This window comes from Eulemur rufifrons, chromosome 7 (genome assembly GCF_041146395.1).
Source record: "Eulemur rufifrons isolate Redbay chromosome 7, OSU_ERuf_1, whole genome shotgun sequence".
In the NCBI taxonomy this organism is placed as follows: Eukaryota; Metazoa; Chordata; class Mammalia; order Primates; family Lemuridae; genus Eulemur; species Eulemur rufifrons.
Genome location: NC_090989.1, coordinates 148,735,479 through 148,754,189, shown reverse-complemented (window position 1 = coordinate 148,754,189; position 18,711 = coordinate 148,735,479). Strand labels below are relative to the sequence as shown.

The window sequence follows — 18,711 nt, the reverse complement described above, 5'->3', positions numbered from 1 at the left end:
GCCCCACCCACCGCGCACGCGCACGCGCACGCACCCACCGGGCCGGCACCAACCCACGCGTGCCGGCCGCCGGCTTCTGATTGGCTGGGACAGCTGAGGGCGGGGCGTGGTGGGGGGGAAGCCGGGCGGACTGGGCGCGCGGGCCGGGGTCAAAGCTGGTAGGACCGTCAGTGGTTTTCTCGCTCTGGGTAAGTGAAGCGTAGGGGGATATTGCGACCCCTGTGAGGCCGGAATAAGTGGAGCAGGGCTTGGCCAGGCCGAAAGACCTTGTGAGGGTTGGGGGCCGCGGGGCTGGGAGGGAGGTGATGCCTGGGATGGAAGGGGCTGCGTGTAGTTGCTCGACCGCCAGGATGGGGGGAGGTGATGGATCGGGAAACAAGGCCTGGGGTCCTGTCGGGTGACGGCGTACGGAGCCAGCGAGGAGAGGACGCAGAAACGTGTGGAGTGAGTCGTTGAGCTGAGAGGGGCAGGCTCACTGATGGGGCGATGACGGGAGACGGGAGACGGGGGAAGGGAGGTTGCTGGGGCCGACTTCGGGAAGCGGGGAGCCGGGGCGTACCCCGAGCTTGGAGCCTTCTTAAGAGCGGGGCTGAGCGGTGGACGAGACGGGATAGGGGGAGCGAGCGCTGTGGCCGGAGTCCTGACAAGGTCACAGGAAGAGAGAAGGGAGGAAGGTTGAGAGGTTGAGGGGAGGGCGTAAAACCACAGGGCCGTCCAGTCCTGGTCTTCCTTTCTCCCCGACCTGGTTTTATCTCCCACCCTTTGCAACACTGTCCCACCCTGTGAAGGTAAGAAGGCCTAGGGCCCTGTGTAAAGCATCTGTGCTGGAATTAAAAATTTCTTCCCGACAAGCCTGCCAGTTACAGATTACAAAGCGTGGCGTGAGTTCAGAGTAGCAGAAATGATTCAGCGGTGTTACTCGCTTTTCTTTAATCCGGGCTGGGAAGCAGCTATTACCCTCTTAAGAGTAATCCCCACTGAAGGGGTCTGTGCTTCCGGGAAGTACCAAGGCACTTGCTAGTATAGCAGGTGTGGATGAAAAGTTCTGACAGATTGAAGTAGTACCATGCTCCCGCATGACCCACATATTTGGAATTCTATTATGATAGGGGGTCTCTTCCTTCTTTGTGCACCAGAATCTCTTGAAGGGGCTTCTTAAAATACAGATTACTCGGGCTCAGCCTCAGACCATCGGAATCAGAATCTCCAGGCTGGGGCCTTGGCAGCCATTTTGAACAGGCTGAGGGGTGACTGATGCAAAATCAAGGTTTGAAACACTGTTGTTTTAGGTAGTAGTTTCTGACAAAATGACAGCCTGTGAAGATCCTTCAGTCTGTTATATTATTACATCACCTGTTGCTGAACAGTTCATTTTCCCTTATACCTCTTTTAGGTTCCCATGCATTTGGAAAGGTCTTTAATAGTATCTTACTAAGCTTACAGAATAATTCTTGTTCTCCAAACCGACTTTGAATATCTGGTTATTGGTACCTGTTTTTACATGTATTCAACTTTCTGACAGAGATCTGGGTCAACAATCACTGCGGATGGATGGGAAAACAGTAATAAAGGAAAATGTAGCAGTGGTGCTGGTGAAATATTTTTCAAATCAATTGAAATTGTTAGATGAGTTAAGTCACTGGAGAAGTTTCCATTTAACTTTAAGCATGACAATATTTTTTACAATTCAAAGACAGTGATGTGGGCTTCTGTTTAGTAAAGAATTTTTATATTTTCAAATTAAATTTACACCAGCATCATAAGATTGATGATTTGGCAATGTATTGTCAATCAAAAGAATCTTGGACTGTGTATCAGCAGAGCTGGGTTCTAATCCTGCCCTGCCAGAGATGTATTCCTGGTGTTGAGCAATTCATACAATCCCTCAGAACCCTTTCCCCACCTGTAAAATAAGGCTGTTGGCATGGATTAATCATAGGATTCTTTTGTTATTTTTGAATTACATGATTTAAGGTTATTGGCCTGATACTTTAAAAGTTAACCATTTTCAATTCAGGTGGCTGTAAATCATGAATACTTGGGAAACTTTTAGGTGGTAATTAGAAAGACAGTTATCAAAATTTTATATTCAGAGAGTTTTAGATATATACTATGTTAGAATGATATCATTTATAAGATGATATAAAGATAGAATTTGAACTATAGAATAACAACTGATATGTATTGGATTTTTAATATTCATCTTCACTAATTTTTTTTTCTAAATTCTGGGGTGACCTAGAATCATCTTTGCTAATTTCATCCTGAAATGTACACAGGAGGTGTTCTGGATCAGAGACAGATTATCATTAGCCATTTAAACCAAACAATGTGAGCAACTTGGTTCACCACACCCTCTTACTCCAGGGGCTACTTTCTGAAAGCCAGGTCAAATGTCTCAAGCTTCAGAGCCTGTATCACAAATGAGGAAAGGAGAAAGATTTTCTTCTGTCCTTCTTCTACGTATAGGAGAGAAACAGCCATTTGCCCCCCTCCCAGAAAAAGAAAAAAAAAAAACAAAAAAAACTTTTGCTCTATTAACCTGTTGGATATTTATAGTCATCCAGATGTGAGATGATTAGAGGAAAAACTATCAACTTTCTTGCTTTTAAAGACAATTCCCAAATGATTTTTTAGTTTAGGAATAATTCAGGCAAAGGAGGAAAACGTGCTTTTATATCTGCAAAGAAAGGTTATCATTTCTTCTTTATAAGTACAATTTAAGAATTATAAAAGAAATAAGCACTTACGTACATATAGTTTGGCATTTTTTGTACTGATTAAACTCAACAAATGTGTATAACTGTTACTTTTTCACCAAATATTCCTAAGTAAATTACCTAAGAATAATTTTAATTGTTGAGAAATATAACTTAAATTTATTCAACAAACATTTGTGATGAACTTACCATAATACATACAGGGTATTGTACCAGGAAATGGAGATAGATACGAGCAGGGCAGGTATAGGCCCTTGACTTCAAGGATTCTAGCAAAAGAAACAGACAATTTTTTTTTTTTTTTAGACAGAGTTTCGCTTTGTTGCCCAGGCTAGAGTGCTGTGGCATCAGCCTAGCTCACAGCAACCTCAAACTCCTGGGCTCAAGCAATCCTTCTGCCTCAGCCTCCCGAGTAGTTGGGATTAGAGGCATGTGCCACCATACCCAGCTAATTTTTTTCTATATATTTTTAGTTGTCCAGATCATTTCTTTCTATTTTTAGTAGAGACGGGGGTCTTGCTCTTGCTCAGGCTGGTCTCAAACTCCTGACCTTGAGTGATCCTCCCATCTTGGCCTCCCAGAGTGCTAAGATTACAGGTGTGAGCCATTGCGCCCAGCCAGAAACAGACAAATTAAACAGGCGCTTCTAAGGGTTGTTATAGAGAAAATACAGGGGCCTATTGGACTGCATAACCAAAGCACTTACCACAAATTTAGAAAATTCAAGACTTCTCAGAGGAGATCAATTAAGATAGAACCCAAAAAATGGGAGGAGTTAGCTAGGAAAGAACATCTGAAGGGGATGGAAAGTGAGGAAAGGGAAGAAAACAGTTATAAGCAGAGGAAACAGCATGTGCAAAGGCTTGGAGGTATAGAGAGCGTCTAAAAGAAATATAATGTGGTTAGAATGTGGGGTTGGGGAAGGGAGGTGGAAGGAGGATTTGTGATAAACACAGTTAAATCTTTGAGAAGTTTTTTTTTTTGTTTTTTTTTGTTTTTTTTTTTTTGAGACAGAGTCTCACTCTGTTGCCCAGGCTAGAGTGAGTGCCGTGGCGTTAGCCTAGCTCACAGCAACCTCAAACTCCTGAGCTCAAGCGATCCTCCTGTCTCAGCCTCCCGAGTAGCTGGGACTACAGGCATGTGCCACCATGCCCGGCTAATTTTTTCTATATATATTTTTAGCTGTCCATATAATTTCTTTCTATTTTTAGTAGAGATGGGGTCTCGCTCTTGCTCAGGCTGGTCTCGAACTCCTGAGCTCAAACGATCCGCCCACCTCGGCCTCCCAGAGTGCTAGGATTACAGGCGTGAGCCACCTCGCCCGGCCCTTTGAGAAGTTTATGATTAGGTATGAAGGCAGCTAATAAACATGCCAGCCTGAAATAAATACAGAGTTTAATCTCTCCATCTAGTCCATTTATGCAGTTTCTTCAAAGCCAATCTCAAGTGTTTCTCTGTGAAACTTCCCAAACCTCCTTTAGCTAAAAGACTTCAATCCCTCTAAATTCAGTCCTCATTTCCTCTGTTATGCTATTGGCAATTAATCACATTCTGTCATCTCTCTTTTTAAAAAATATCTAATTTTTGAACCATTATTTCAGTGTTTATGTTTTATCTCTTCAAATATATAGTGAGCATCTTAAACTGTGAACTTATTGAATCTTGTATATAATAAAAGCCCAGTAAGTAGTTTACTCAATTAGGACATAATGGAATAGAAAACAAGAAGAGAAGTGCAGGGAGTTAGCTATGCTCCCCGCAAAGAGGTTTTTTCTCTTTGTTCCGATCAAGTCTCTAAGTTGACTACGCCTGTTTGCAGGGAGTTAGCTACACTCCCTGCAAAGAGGTTTTTTCTTCCGATCAGGTCTCTCAGGCAGGGATCATCGCAAAGGATGAAAAAAATAGTAGGAAACAGAAATAAAAGATAAAATAATGACAATAATAATACACAGAGCCAAAGATATAGTTTACAAAGTAAAGGTTCATGAAAATAGATATAGGAGGGTATCTGGATGGATATATTTTTACCCGCATAAAATATCTCCTACTGAAACTCCACACAGGTATTATATAGGATAGATACAGGCTCTGGTTGCCAAGGGCAACGGGATTTTCATACTAACAGGCAGTTTGCTCTGGGGTCAAAGTCTCCTAAAAGGCTACTACAGATCCTTTAACTAACTCTAACTAGGGGAACAATGAGTTATAAAATCGTTTTGGGGCAAACTTCTAAGTTTTATGATAAGGCTATTACTTTAGCAAAAAACAGAGACATCTTGGCTCCAGTGATTGTGTTCTTGGAGACAGAGATGATCCCAGAAGTCAACATGGACTGTGCTTTGTGTTAATTACTTGAACTGCATGGTTCCCTTTGGGCCCGGCTTGGGCATTAGCATATCTATCTCATCAGCTCTTACCTCCCGGGATCTTTGCCTGTCAGCTCCGTCAACCTTTTGGTTCTAAGGGAAAGGCCTGCCTTGTCTTTCAAAACAGGTGAGAACCATAGGCCCAGTTTACAGCTGTCTCTTGGAAGTGTAGCTATTACTGACCAACGAGATGCCCTCCTGAGATGAGGCAGCTTTTGAACTAACACATTTATTTTTTCTTTAAGGCAAAGCCTTATTTGACTTCTGAAATCAAATCTTGTCTCCAGAAATACAGGGGGCATTTCTATAACTCAGTATTCTTAGGCTCAACAGAGAAGGTCTATTTCTAATTTGAATTTTGTCCTACCTAGCAAAGCTCTGTCAGATGACAGCACTAACTTTTCAGTGGGGATGGGGCTTGGAGGGATGAATTTACTTTTCAAACTAAGTAGCCATGGTTCCCCACCTTTGGAGTTGCATTTTCTTTGAGGGCCTTAGCTGCCACTAACACCCTTGAATAGCAAAGTGTTGAATGAGAGCTACTCTTATCAAAGGGAGTATGATGCACATGAGAAACCCAGAAGTGAAGGTAAGGTTTTATATGGGTGACTTGATGGGCAGTTGACTTTTGAGTTTATTGTGATTGACACTGATCAGAGATGTGTGCACTTACGCAGTATGCTGTGTTTGACTTCCTTATTTTATCTACGGGCAAAGTTTACAGGCAGTTCAAAATTGTTCAATGAAGAAGAAAGTATACATAGTTATTGTAACTAAGGTGAAATTGAATTTGTTAGTGCCTCATTGTGATGAATGGGATATTAACTTCCCTTGTGAGAGATAACTAAAAAGGAAGAAAGGAGCCTTTGCTCCCTATGATAATGGAAATGAATCTTTTTTTCCCCTATTCCCTTATTCATGTAACTATCAGGCTGGTATCTTGCCATTTTGGGTACCTTTTGAAGCAGCGGTTCCCCAGTCTTTTTGTTACCAGGGACCGGTTTCATGGAACAGTTTTTCCACGGATGGGGGAGGGAGTGGTTGGAGGTGGAGCTCAGGCAATGGGGAGGGGAGCAACTATAAATACAGGTGAAGCTTTGCCCTGCCTCTCCCCCACTGCTGTTCCTAAGTTGCATGGAAGACAATTTTTCCACGGACTGGGCGGGCAGTGAAGCTCTGCTGCCATGGTCCTTAACAGTACCGGTCTGTGGACCGGGATTTGGGGACCGTAGATTTAAAGGATTTATAATATAAGAAGGTCGAGAATTTTAAGAGGAAGCCTGGGGAATGTAAGGTATGTAAACGAAAGCACATCTGAAGCTTAGAAGATACTCTATTCATTACAGGCATGGTGGCTCAGCTTGTAATCCTAGCACTCCGGGAAGCCAGGATGGGAGGATCACTTTAGGCCAGGAATTCGAGACAGCCTGGGTAACATAGCGAAACCACCGTCTCTACAAAAAAAAAATAAATAGAAAAAATTAGCTGGGTGTGGTGGCGTGCACCTATAGTCCCAGCTACTTGGGAGGCTGAAGCGGGAAGATCCTTGAGCCCAGGAGTTTGAGATTGCAGTGAGCTATGATGACACCTTTGAACTCCAGCGGGTTGACAGAGGGAGACTCTGTCCAAATAAAAAAAAGGTGGCCCTGAGGGTAGTTCAGTTTTGTGCTGTAGTGATGTTAAAAATGATAACCCTAGGTCATAAAGAAACTAAAAGGCTATAAAGGAGACGTTTCTAACAACATTATTTAAAAGACATGCATAATGAGCTCGGTAGAAATTTTGCGTATTCAGAATAACTGTAATCTTTTCCCCAAAGGCAACCACCATGATAATAGAGATTAGTGTAATAGATTGGAAACTAGTCAGAGGTGAGAAATGAACCCAGGTAGCACATTAAAGTGAGTAAATCAGCTGTTGAAAGCCATAAAGACTGCACTTAACTACACTTAAAAGTGCTTGGTAGGATTTCCAATATGTGATATTGAAGGGACAGTGGGAGTTATCAGTTTGGTTTGAGTAACTTAAAGTTGCCAAGCTGACGTTCATCCTTAATGAAGATAGCCACAGAATTATTAGCTGCTATTTTAATTGATAAAATTCATTTTAATTTTTTTAATATCACTGTTTTTAATAATATGATGCTAAAAGGGAATCAGTTGTATGGGAGAAATAGCAAAATGCGAGTGGGAATAAATATATACAGCTCTTCCTAATGGTGTCTATAGGTTAAAAATATAGTTAATTTCTAAAAATATTTTTTAAGGTTTATGGAGAACATATGCCAAGTTTTTCATGGAAATTAGGAATATTTTAAGTATATCCAGGTATTTAATAATGTTCTAGATGCTTTTAATTACATAGCCTCATAGAAATTTTCTTTCAGGAAGATTCTTCAAGCAATCACTATGTCAACCGACACAGATGTTTCTCTTTCTTCGTATGATGAAGATCAGGGATCTAAACTTATCCGAAAAGCTAGAGAGGCACCATTTGTCCCTATTGGTAAGTTTGAAATTGACAGTTCTAATTATCAATCTATTGTAAGCTTGAATACAGTAGAAATATGGCAAACTTGTTCACTGAGGATAACCTAAAAGAATTTATTTTCAGTTTTTTTCTTATGTTGTTGAAATATGCTGAGATTGGCATGATATAAATCTCTTCACAAAAATTCTTCTGTATGTATTCAGACTTCTTATTTTATTGGCTCTTATTTTAGTGAATAATGTATTGGGGGACCCTAAAACCGCCCTCAGACTTGATGATTGGCCAGGACTTGTAAGACTCAAAAAACTGTTCGAGTCATAGTTGTGGTTTATTACAGTGAAAGGATATAGGTTAAAATCAGCAAAGGCATATGGGGTGAGAAATCAGGCACAAGATTCCAGGTGTCTCCTTCCAGAGGAGTCACACGGGGTGGGGGAGGACACTTAATTCTTCCAGCAATAATGTATGGCAACACATGCAAAGTACTGCCATCCAGGGAAGCCCACCAAGCCTTGGTGTCTAGGTTTTTTTGGGGGTCAAGACCCATGAGCAGTGCCCATATGACTGACCTTAGCTATTTAGTCTCTAGGCCCCCAAAGATCAGACTATTACAGTAGGGCCTCAGGCATACTAAAAGTCATTAAATGTACACTTAAGATGGGTAAAGAGGTGAAATGTATCGTATATAAATTATATCTCAAGAAAAAGTTAAAAATCTTTTAATTGTATAGAGAATATGAAAATAACCTGTAATTCTATGACTTAGATATAACTATTGTTACCATTTTGCTGTACATATTTCTTCCAGTTTTTTTTTTTTTTTTTTTTTTTGTCTTTACAGATTCAGGGTCATACTGAGGTGCATATATGTAATTATCTTGTGTTTCACCCATGTTATTAAAAACTCAACTTTTAATGATGATCTTGGCCGGGCGCGGTGGCTCACGCCTGTAATCCTAGCACTCTGGGAGGCTGAGGTGGGCGGATCGTTTGAGCTCAGGAGTTCGAGACCAGCCTGAGCAAGAGCGAGACCCCATCTCTACTAAAAATAGAAAGATATTATATGGACAGCTAAAAATATATATATAGAAAAAAAAAAATTAGCCGGGCATGGTGGTGCATGCCTGTAGTCCCAGCTACTCGGGAGGCTGAGACAGGAGGATCGCTTGAGCTCAGGAGTTTGAGGTTGCTGTGAGCTAGGCTGATGCCATGGCACTCACTCTAGCCTGGGCAACAGAGTGAGACTCTGTCTCAAAAAAAAAAAAAAAAAAATGATGATCTTATTCCATTCTATAGATACACAATTATTTATTTATATTATATACATCACTATTATATATAACATTATGTATTCCTTTATTGGTAGAAATTTATATGGTTTCTAATTTTTTGTTATTATCAATTAAAGTGATGACATCCTTTAATATGGCCCTCCAACAGTTTAAAGAACTTTGACATCTTTTGAAGCAATTTTTCTTCTGACCATATAAGTTAGTTGCAAAAGTACATGAAACAGAAAGGGGCCACGCCCTATGATCCTGACTCTGAAAGACAACAGCAGTTGGTGCACATTCCATCAGGATTTTCTTCTCCATATATTACATAAATTATTATTAATGTATTTTTAAATGAAATTCTATTTTTCTTTAGGCATGTATTTTCATTACCTTTTCATATCGATGCATATAGGAGAATTTTTTATAGTATATTTATATTTTTAATAGTTAAATTACTATTTTGTAGATATATAGTATTTCATAACTATAAAGTTTTTTGATTGTACATTCCATCAGTAAAAAAATAATTTGAGCATGTACTGCTAGTGTGTGTGTATATATTTACCTATTTTTAAATCATTTAAAAGTACCTTTGTTCATACATATTTAGGCATTTTAAAACATGCACAAAGACATTTTAAAGGATGAGGTAAAAATATAAAATTTTCTTTCTGTGCCTTAGTGGCATTTACTTGTCATTTACACACATCCCTTCTTTGAAGTATGTAAATCCTACATTTATTTAACCATTGTTCTATTGATGGACATTGGAATTGTTCCCATTATGTTGTTCCCCCCCATTGGACAGCCTTCTTACAGAGATACTATTATATTGCTTTTACAAATTGTTGCCCAAAAAATGTATGTGTGTGTGAAAATTATATATCCTTATATACTTAATTATACCAAAACAATTCTTTGCACCAAATAATTGGCTATGACAGGCTGATTTTCCCATGCTGTTAATATTAATAGCACTAGATATTGTTTAATTTTGTGTTTATTTGGGCCAGGTGCAGTGGCTCAAGCCTGTAATCCTAGCACTGTGGGAGGCCGAGGTGGGAGGATTACTTGAGCTCAGGAGTTCCTGGGCAAGAGTGAGACCCCATCTCTAGCAAAAAAAAAAAACCCCAGCTGGGCGCATGACAGCGCAAGCTTGTAGTAATTTTGTATTTATTTGATTATTGGTTCACGTATCTTTTCATGTTTATCAGACATTCAGGTTCCTTCTGTGAATTAGCTTGATTTTTTTGTTTGTTTTTGTTTTAACTAGGTTGTTTGTCTTTTTTTAACTGATTATAATTATTTTATATTGTGGATGTCAACACAGTGTTTTGGGTATACATGTTGCATTTTTCCCATTGATTTGATGTGCCAACAATGTCATATTCTAAACATACACATGAGTCTAGATCTGTTACTCAACTACTGTACCTATTTTGTTACTTTGGTCTGTTTGCCTGTCTACCAGAAACTTAATGGTATGTTTAGATACCTCTTAAGCCAGTACACTGTCATTATTCTACTTTCTCAAAAAGAAAGAACTTTTCTGTTTACTTCAAAATCCTGGCTACTGGGGAGGCTGAGGCAGGAGGATCACTTGCACCCAAGAGTTTGGGGCTGTAGGGTGTGCTATGATCATGCCTGTGGCTAGCCACTGCACTCCAGCCTGGGCAATATAGTGAGACCCCATCTCTTTAAAAGGAAAACAAAAAACAAACAAACAGAAATTAGCCTGTCTTCAAGTTCCAAAATGGGGGAAAATGTCTCGTTGGGGTTTATATTTGGATTGCATTGAAATTAATTTATAAATCTGGGGAGAATGGAAATCTTGGAATGTGGTATATTCATCAATTTTTATTCAGATCTTTTGTGTCCTTAAATATAATTTTGTAGTTTTAATTTCTCTAGGTCTTAGATATTCCCAGATATGTTTTTTGATGCGTTTGTGAAAGTAATCTTTTTTCATTATTAGTGGTAGTTTTTCTTTTGATTATCCTGGATTTCCCATACACATGGTCATATGATCTGCAAACCAATAGTGTTTCTTCCTAAGTTATTTCTGTAGCTTTTTTCTTGTCTTATGCAATAGTTTAGGATCTTTAGGCAATAATAGCAGTATTTGCACGTATCCTTCTCTTATTCTTTTTTTTTTTTTTTGAGACAGAGTCTCACTGTGTTGCCCGGGCTAGAGTGCCGTGGCGTCTGCCTAGCTCACAGCAACCTCAAACTCCTGGGCTCAAGCAATCCTCCTGCCTCAGCCTTCTGAGTAGCTGGGACTACAGGCATGCGCCACCATGCCTGGCTAATTTTTTCTGTATATATATTTTTTAGCTGTCCAAATCATTTCTTTCTATTTTTAGTAAAGACAGGGTCTCGCTCTTGCTCAGTCTGGTCTCTAACTCCTGACCTCGAGCGATCCTCCCAGAGTGCTAGGATTACAGGCATGAGCCACCGTGCCTGGCCCCTTCTCTTATTCTTGATTTTAAAGGGAATGCTTATAGTGTTTGAACACTAAATACAGTTGTGTTGGCTTAGATGTAAGATATTTTCCTTTGTGAAAGCAGTAGTTAATTCCCAAAGTAAAAACCCAATAATCATGGCTGATAATATTATTCTAATACAGTTTTAGAGTTGATAAGCTAGAGCTAGTATTTGATTTAGGAATTTTATATCTATGTTCATAATTTATATTGCTCTCTGATTTTTTTCTTGTGTTATCTTAATTTTGTTTTGGTATCAGGGTTTTGTTTTCTTGGGAAAAGTATTAGAAAAAATGTACTGCCATCTTTTTAATACTCTGGCATATTTTAAATAACATTTATTGATAATGCCCTTAAAATTTATAAGATCTTGTTAATAAAACTATTTAGGTCTTTAACTTTGGGGGATAAATCATACATTGCACTTTTAATTCTTGTTATAGTTATTGGTATAGGAGGGTTTTCTACCACTTCATGAGTCTAATTTAGTAATTTGTATTTTCCTCAGAAATCATTCATTTCACCTTGATTTTCAAATTTAATTGACAAAGAAGAGTAGTCATTATTTTTTAAAATCTCCTTACTATTTGTGATTATATCCTCTTTCTTATTCCTAGAGTTGTGTATTTATTTTCTCCTTAATCAGACTTCCTAGAGGTTTCACAGTTTTGTTTGTTGTAAGAACCAGTACTGTTTTTATTTTTCAATGCTAATGAAATTTTTTACTTTAGCCTTTAAACCCATTTATAAGTGCTTAAATTCTCAGTGATTAAGGAGATGTGTGGCCGGGCGCGGTGGCTCACGCCTGTAATCCTAGCACTCTGGGAGGCCGAGGTGGGCGGATCGTTTGAGCTCAGGAGTTCGAGACCAGCCTGAGCAAGAGCGAGACCCCATCTCTACTAAAAAATAGAAAGAAATTATATAGACAGCTAAAAATATATATAGAAAAAATTAGCCGGGCATGGTGGCGCATGCCTGTAGTCCCAGCTACTCGGGAGGCTGAGACAGGAGGATCCTTTGAGCTCAGGAGTTTGAGGTTGCTGTGAGCTAGGCTGACGCCACGGCACTCACTCTAGCCTGGGCAACAGAGTGAGACTCTGTCTCAAAAAAAAAAAAAAAAAAAGGAGATGTGTTTGTGTATGTGTGTGTTGGGGAGGACGCTATTTTATATTTTGATTACTAAATTTTAGTTTTATGTAGTCCAGGAATACAGCCTTTTTGGAAGTCAGAATTTTCTTTGTATCCTAATCAATGATTTGTTTTGTTAAAGCTTTATAGACACTTGAAAGAATGTGTGATCTCTGTTCTAAATTAAAATATTAGATTTTATTTATTTTTAAAAAGTAAGATTATTTAATGGTGTCATTCGATTCTATAGCTTTAGTTTGGGGCTTCTTATTCTGCTGTTTTCTGAAAGAGACAATGTTAACATTTTATCATTTTATTTATCTTCTTTTTTTTTTTTTTTTTTTTTTTTTTTTTTTTTGAGACAGAGTCTCACTCTGTTGCCTGGACTAGAGTGCTGTGGCGTCAGCCTAGCTCACAGCAACCTCAAACTCCTGGGCTCAAACAATCCTCCTGCCTCAGCCTCCCGAGTAGCTGGGACTACAGGCACGCACCACCATGCCCGGCTAATTTTTATATATATTTTTAGTTGTCCAGCTAATTTCTTTCTATTTTTAGTAGAGACGGAGGCGGGACTCACTCTTGCTCAGGCTGATCTCAAACTCCTGAGCTCAAATGATCTGCCTGCCTCAGCCTCCCAGAGTGCTAGGATTACAGGTGTGAGCCACCACGCCCAGCCCCTTTATTTATCTTCTAATAGAGCATGCTTGTGTTGCTAGCAGTTTTTGCTTCATTTATTTTACTGCTATGTTGTAAGTGTGTGACTTTTTTATGGACTAATCTTTTTATTATAAAATGTCTGCATATGTGACACAGTCAATGCATTTTACCTAGAATTCTACCTTGATATTATTTACTATTGCCACTCTTGCTTTCTCTTTGCTTAATTGCCTGGTCTTATCTTTGCCCATACTTTTATTTTTAACTCTCTAGTGTCATTCTAGTTGTATCTACTGTACAAAGCATATATCCAGGTTTTGTTTTTTCAACCTCGTAGAAGTTAACTTACATTCACATTTATTGTAATAAGTTCTCTTAGTTTTACTTCTACTACTTTGTGTTTTCTATTTGTTATACTTTCTTGTTGTTTCCTTTTATATTATTTAAAAATTTTTTCTAATGATTTGGAAGTTCTGCAGCTGTTCCTTTACTGCTTGTGATTATCTTTACATTGTTAATCAGGATATGTTTTTTCATGTATTTCAAGTATTAAAGTGAATATAAATTAATTCCCTAACTCAAGGTAAGACCCTTAGCATGCATGTTTTGTGGTAATAATCGTAGCTTTAATTCCATATTATTAATTTTTATTAAGTTTTATACACTATATCCAATCATTTTCAAGGAACCAGTATAAATTTTACTACCTTTTTTTGCTCACCATTATATCTCACCCATTGTGTTTTTATTTTTTGAACTGTACATTTTGATTGACTGTTTCCATTTGACTGTATTACTTCCTTTAGGGTTTTGTATAAGTACATGATAGCATACTTTGAAAACATGCAAGGTCACGTCCTAAATGCCTTTGTCTTCAAAATAAATGAGGGCTTGGTTCTGTATAGAATTCTAGGGTCATAATTCTTTTAACTTTAACATTGCTCTATTGCTTTCTACTATGCAATGCTTTACTTACAGTGTTCCCAGTACAGTATCTCAAAGTTTGAAGTATATAGGCGAGGTCTGCCTGTTTCTCAGTGATAGTACTATGTAGCATTGTCTCCGCTATATTGGTTCCCTTCAGGGAGGGAAGTAGGACAGAGAGGAAGAGTTATAAATTCATTCCCTAACTCCAGATAAGAATTTTAGCACATGTGTTTTGTTATAATAATTATACTCTTAATTCATTTGCTGGTTCCACAAACCCACAATTTTAAAGGTAATCCTGACTTTCTGGATCTGCTGTTTGCTTAAAGATTTTTAGTTCTGGCCGGGCGCAGTGGCTCACGCCTGTAATCCTAGCACTCTGGGAGGCCGAGGCGGGTGGATCGCTCAAGGTCAGGAGTTCGAGACCAGCCTGAGCAAGAGCGAGACCCCGTCTCTACTAAAAATAGAAAGAAATTATATGGACAACTAAAAATATATATATAGAAAAATTAGCCAGGCATAGTGGCGCATGCCTGTAGTCCCAGCTACTCGGGAGGCTGAGGCAGAAGGATCGCTTGAGCCCAGAAGTTTGAGGTTGCTGTGAGCTAGGCTGACGCCACGGCACTCACTCTAGCCTGGGCAACAGAGTGAGACTCTGTCTCAAAAAAAAAAAAAAAAGATTTTTAGTTCTAAGTTGAAAAAAGTGAAAAACTCAGTTTGTTAGCTAATAGTCTGATAAAACATTCTTATAAAAATAATAGAAAGTACATAGATTGATAGTATAAACAGAAAATCATAACCTCAGGCACCACAGATCATTCATTAAGGAAATTTCTCACTAACCTCCCATAAGCAAGGACTTGCAAATTGTACCTCTTTCTAGCACCTAAAACTAAAGCCTATCGATTCCACACTAACAATGAATTACAAGTTTATCTTGCAGATAACAGAACTGGAAACAAGATAAAATCAGACATTCTTCCACCTACCTGGAGACATCTACAATCAATGCTTCCTTCACTCCCTTATTTTATGTAAAATGTAGATTTCTTATACCTCACAAGAATGCAACCAGTACCTCATCAGTCTTCCACCCTCCTGCCTTTTTCCTTTTCTCGGTATGCCTTTAAAATGCTGAAGGTTCCAACCTCCCCTTTGGAAAAATAGTCACAGCTTGTTTGTGGTTCGTGTTTTTCCTGGGCGTGTCCTCAAAATCTTGGCTTAATAAATCTCCATTGATTGAGATTTTTGCCTCAGTCATTTATTTGGGTTGATAATGGTAAAATCATCTTGGTCCCCTCCCCCCATGTATCTGACATACTTGTGACTTTGTTTTACAGGAATGGCAGGTTTTGCAGCAATTGTTGCATATGGATTATACAAATTGAAGAGCAGGGGAAATACTAAAATGTCCGTTCACCTGATCCACATGCGTGTGGCAGCCCAAGGCTTTGTTGTGGGAGCAATGACTCTCGGTAGGTTTCTGTAGGAAATTTTCAATTTTGGTTCCCCATTAAGGCATTTCTTTACAAACAAAACAAGGTAGATACTTTTAGCTGAACTTTAGGCAGTTTGAAAGTATCATTTGTATTCAGTTTCATGTAAAATTGAATTAATAAAAACAATTCAAGTAGTGACAGTTTTACTGTCTATGAGATATTCTCATAAGGTTTTAAAGAAAAAGAAGAAATAATCCTGTCCATCACTGAGTTTATAATTTCACTGAAGAGTCCAGACATGCAAATATGGTTGGTATAACATTCATTATCTAGGAGAGACATATGATTGCCATTTTACTGAGTTTTTGAAGGTGGAAAGATTTTTGAAGTGTAGGTATTAGTGTAGGTAGCTTTTATTGGCATTATTTCATTTACTTCATTTGGTATTATGTAATGAGAGTGACTCATTTTAAAGTTGTGAGATAAATATTGATTGTTCTTTAAAGAAGTATTATAACGTAGTAAGCTAGTCATACTAGCTCTTAGCTACTTGGGAAACTACTGTATATAAAAAGAGTTTAAGAAGAGAATGTTGATACTTTAAGAGGATAATCTGCCAACCTTCTCATTTGCCAGCAAATTAATAAACTTCTTTCCTTCTCAAGAAAAAAAAAAAAAAAGTTTAAGAAATTTAAATTGTTTAAGAAGCCAAAAATGTAGCTTCCTGGGGTCTTGTTGCCCTTATAAATATTCAGGGCTATTTTAGCTGTTTTATGAACTGAGTTTTTATTTTCTTAATACTGAAGAAAATATTTAAATGCTTAACTAGCATTCTTTTTCTTTAGGTATGGGCTATTCCATGTATCGGGAATTCTGGGCAAAACCTAAACCTTAGAAGAAGAGCTGCCGTCTTGGTCTTGTTGGAGGAGCTTGCTTTAGTTATTGAGGTTACTTATCTATGTCAAAAATAAATTATGAGTTCAGACAATAATACAGTATTTTGAATATTGGCTTCCTTTCTTGTAGGTTTGATTTGCCTGGTGACCAAATTACTAGTGACTAGTTCACTAACTAGGTCATTCATGGGAGTCAAGTTAACACAAAAAGAAACATGTCACCTAAATGTACTTGACGATGTTAAAATGTCCACCTTCTTAAACCATTAAATGAAATTAGTTCTAAAGAGGACAGCAGGCCAACCCTGAAGTACTCCCAGTTTGCTGCAGAATATCGGATGCTTTGGATGTAATGTAGGAGTCCTTTTTACGCCAGTTAATTTAACTTTTTTCTGCCTGTCTTGGGGACTGGTTGAGTACTTCAGTTTTGGGGACTGGTTGGCTCTTTTAGAACTCTTTAAAAAAAGTGCATGAGTATAATTTGTAAAAGCCTTTTAAAATTGAAAGTGTATGTGTATGTGTTTAAACCAAGCCTAGAAAGCTTACAACAGACCTGCATAGTAGTAGTATTTATTTCAGAATCACAATTGTAAACATGAGAAAAACTTAATTATGGATTCCAGTTTAGTTCTTTTGTAATTGCAAAATTGTATTTTTGCTGCTGTTATATTTTAGTAATTTTTAAATGTCACCTTGAAATAGAAATATGTATTTTAAGCACTAATGCATAGGTAAATAAAGAACTTTTTTAAGTGTGTGCATTATGTTTTTTTTCTCTGTAAGGATTAGAAGTGTTAAACAAATTGCCTGTAATGGGAGTGATTAATGATTTATGAACAAGCTGGTTTGTCCAGACATTATACAAAAACTTTGGTATACTACAGAATACTTTATTACACTTGTCAAATGCTCTCGTGTAATCTGAACTTACATTCCATGGTGATAACATGGTATATGTATTGTTATTAAAATAAATGAACACATCAAATGTCTTGTATTTATTTCAGTTTGGAAAAATAAATCATTCCTCAAAATAGCACAAAATGTAAGTTCCAAGAAAAGAGATAAAACATTTTGTATCTTTGGTAGGAGCCACAATGTCATTTAAGCTTCCTGCGGTAGCAACTATGAGCCTCATTTCACAGGTGAGAAGACTGAGGCATGAACCACTTAAGTAATTTTCCCAAGTTTACATAGAGAAGGTTGTAGGTTTGGCACTGGAACCTGGGCTGTCTAGCTTAATAGCTTATATTCCACTATGCTGTCCTACCTGTAGAACTGATTGCGTGGTTATGCATTTATTTCTGGTTTAGATTGCATGGAATTGTCCTTTAAAGACAGCAATCTACTCTTTTGAAGTGGTAGATGCTGACAGATGTTACAGTCTCAGAATGTTGACCTGTGTGAAATTAATGCTGGAGTGGCAGCAGTTAACATAATAAAATTAGACGAGAGGTTGTAATGTGGTCTTAACTCGCCTACTGACTGTGTGACCTGGACCAAATCAGAATTTTCTCAATCTTTTCCTACCTTTGAAATGAGATAGAGCTTGGACTAGATAATTTCTATGGTCTTATCTAGCTGGTAAATCATCATATAGCACTATATGAAAGTGCTTTAAAAATATAAGGTATTAAGAACTATTTACTCAGCCTTAAATAGACAAGATATGCTTGTAGGCAGTCTTAATTATTTCATGAAGGATTTTCTGTAGAGGAATAAATTTGGGAACAGTTTCAGAAAATTGGCTTTTATTGTTGTTGTTCCCTACTTTAATCATGTTCTGCTTTGTGTTGTGATGATTTTAACAATATTTTACTATATGGTATGTTTTATATTCTTTGCTTTTTGTGGGTAATTTCTGGTCTGGTGGTTATTCATGTAATTATAACACTCTTCTGTTTCTTTCTAGTCACTAATAATGCCTTATGAGCAATATTTAAACCTAGCCTATTTCTTCATCCCCTCCTTCTCCACCACCTAGTACTAGTCGGTATGATTATACGTTATCATTTCTGCATTGTAAGAACATAGAATGTTTATATTCTGTCATCCTCACATTTCTTCATCCTAGTTCTACAATTTAAATATAATCAAAGCTCACAAACATTCCCAGCAATCTCTTGATTGGCAGAAATTCGTGGTTTAATAGTTCTCTCAAGAAAGACTCATGGAACAATTCCCCTAAATTTTTATATGTTTGAATATGTTTATCTGTAGCCTTTACACAGTAAAAACAATTTGGCTAGATTTAAAATTTTTAGTTCACATTTTGCTTGAGACTATTGAAAATACTGCTATAGAGAAGCCTAAGGTCATGTGACATTT

General features: G+C 37.9%; 1 protein-coding gene across 1 annotated transcript; it reads left to right on the top strand.

Annotated features, from left to right (window-relative positions):
• The first annotated feature begins 124 nt into the window (after positions 1 to 124).
• HIGD1A (HIG1 hypoxia inducible domain family member 1A) lies at positions 125 to 17,340 on the top strand. The gene is made up of 4 exons (XM_069473497.1): positions 125 to 188; positions 7,473 to 7,591; positions 15,389 to 15,523; positions 16,333 to 17,340. The coding sequence occupies exons 2-4, from the start codon at positions 7,495 to 7,497 to the stop codon at positions 16,380 to 16,382; spliced, it is 282 nt and encodes a 93-aa protein (XP_069329598.1). The 5' UTR covers positions 125 to 188; positions 7,473 to 7,494; the 3' UTR covers positions 16,383 to 17,340.
• Positions 17,341 to 18,711: the final 1,371 nt, after the last annotated feature.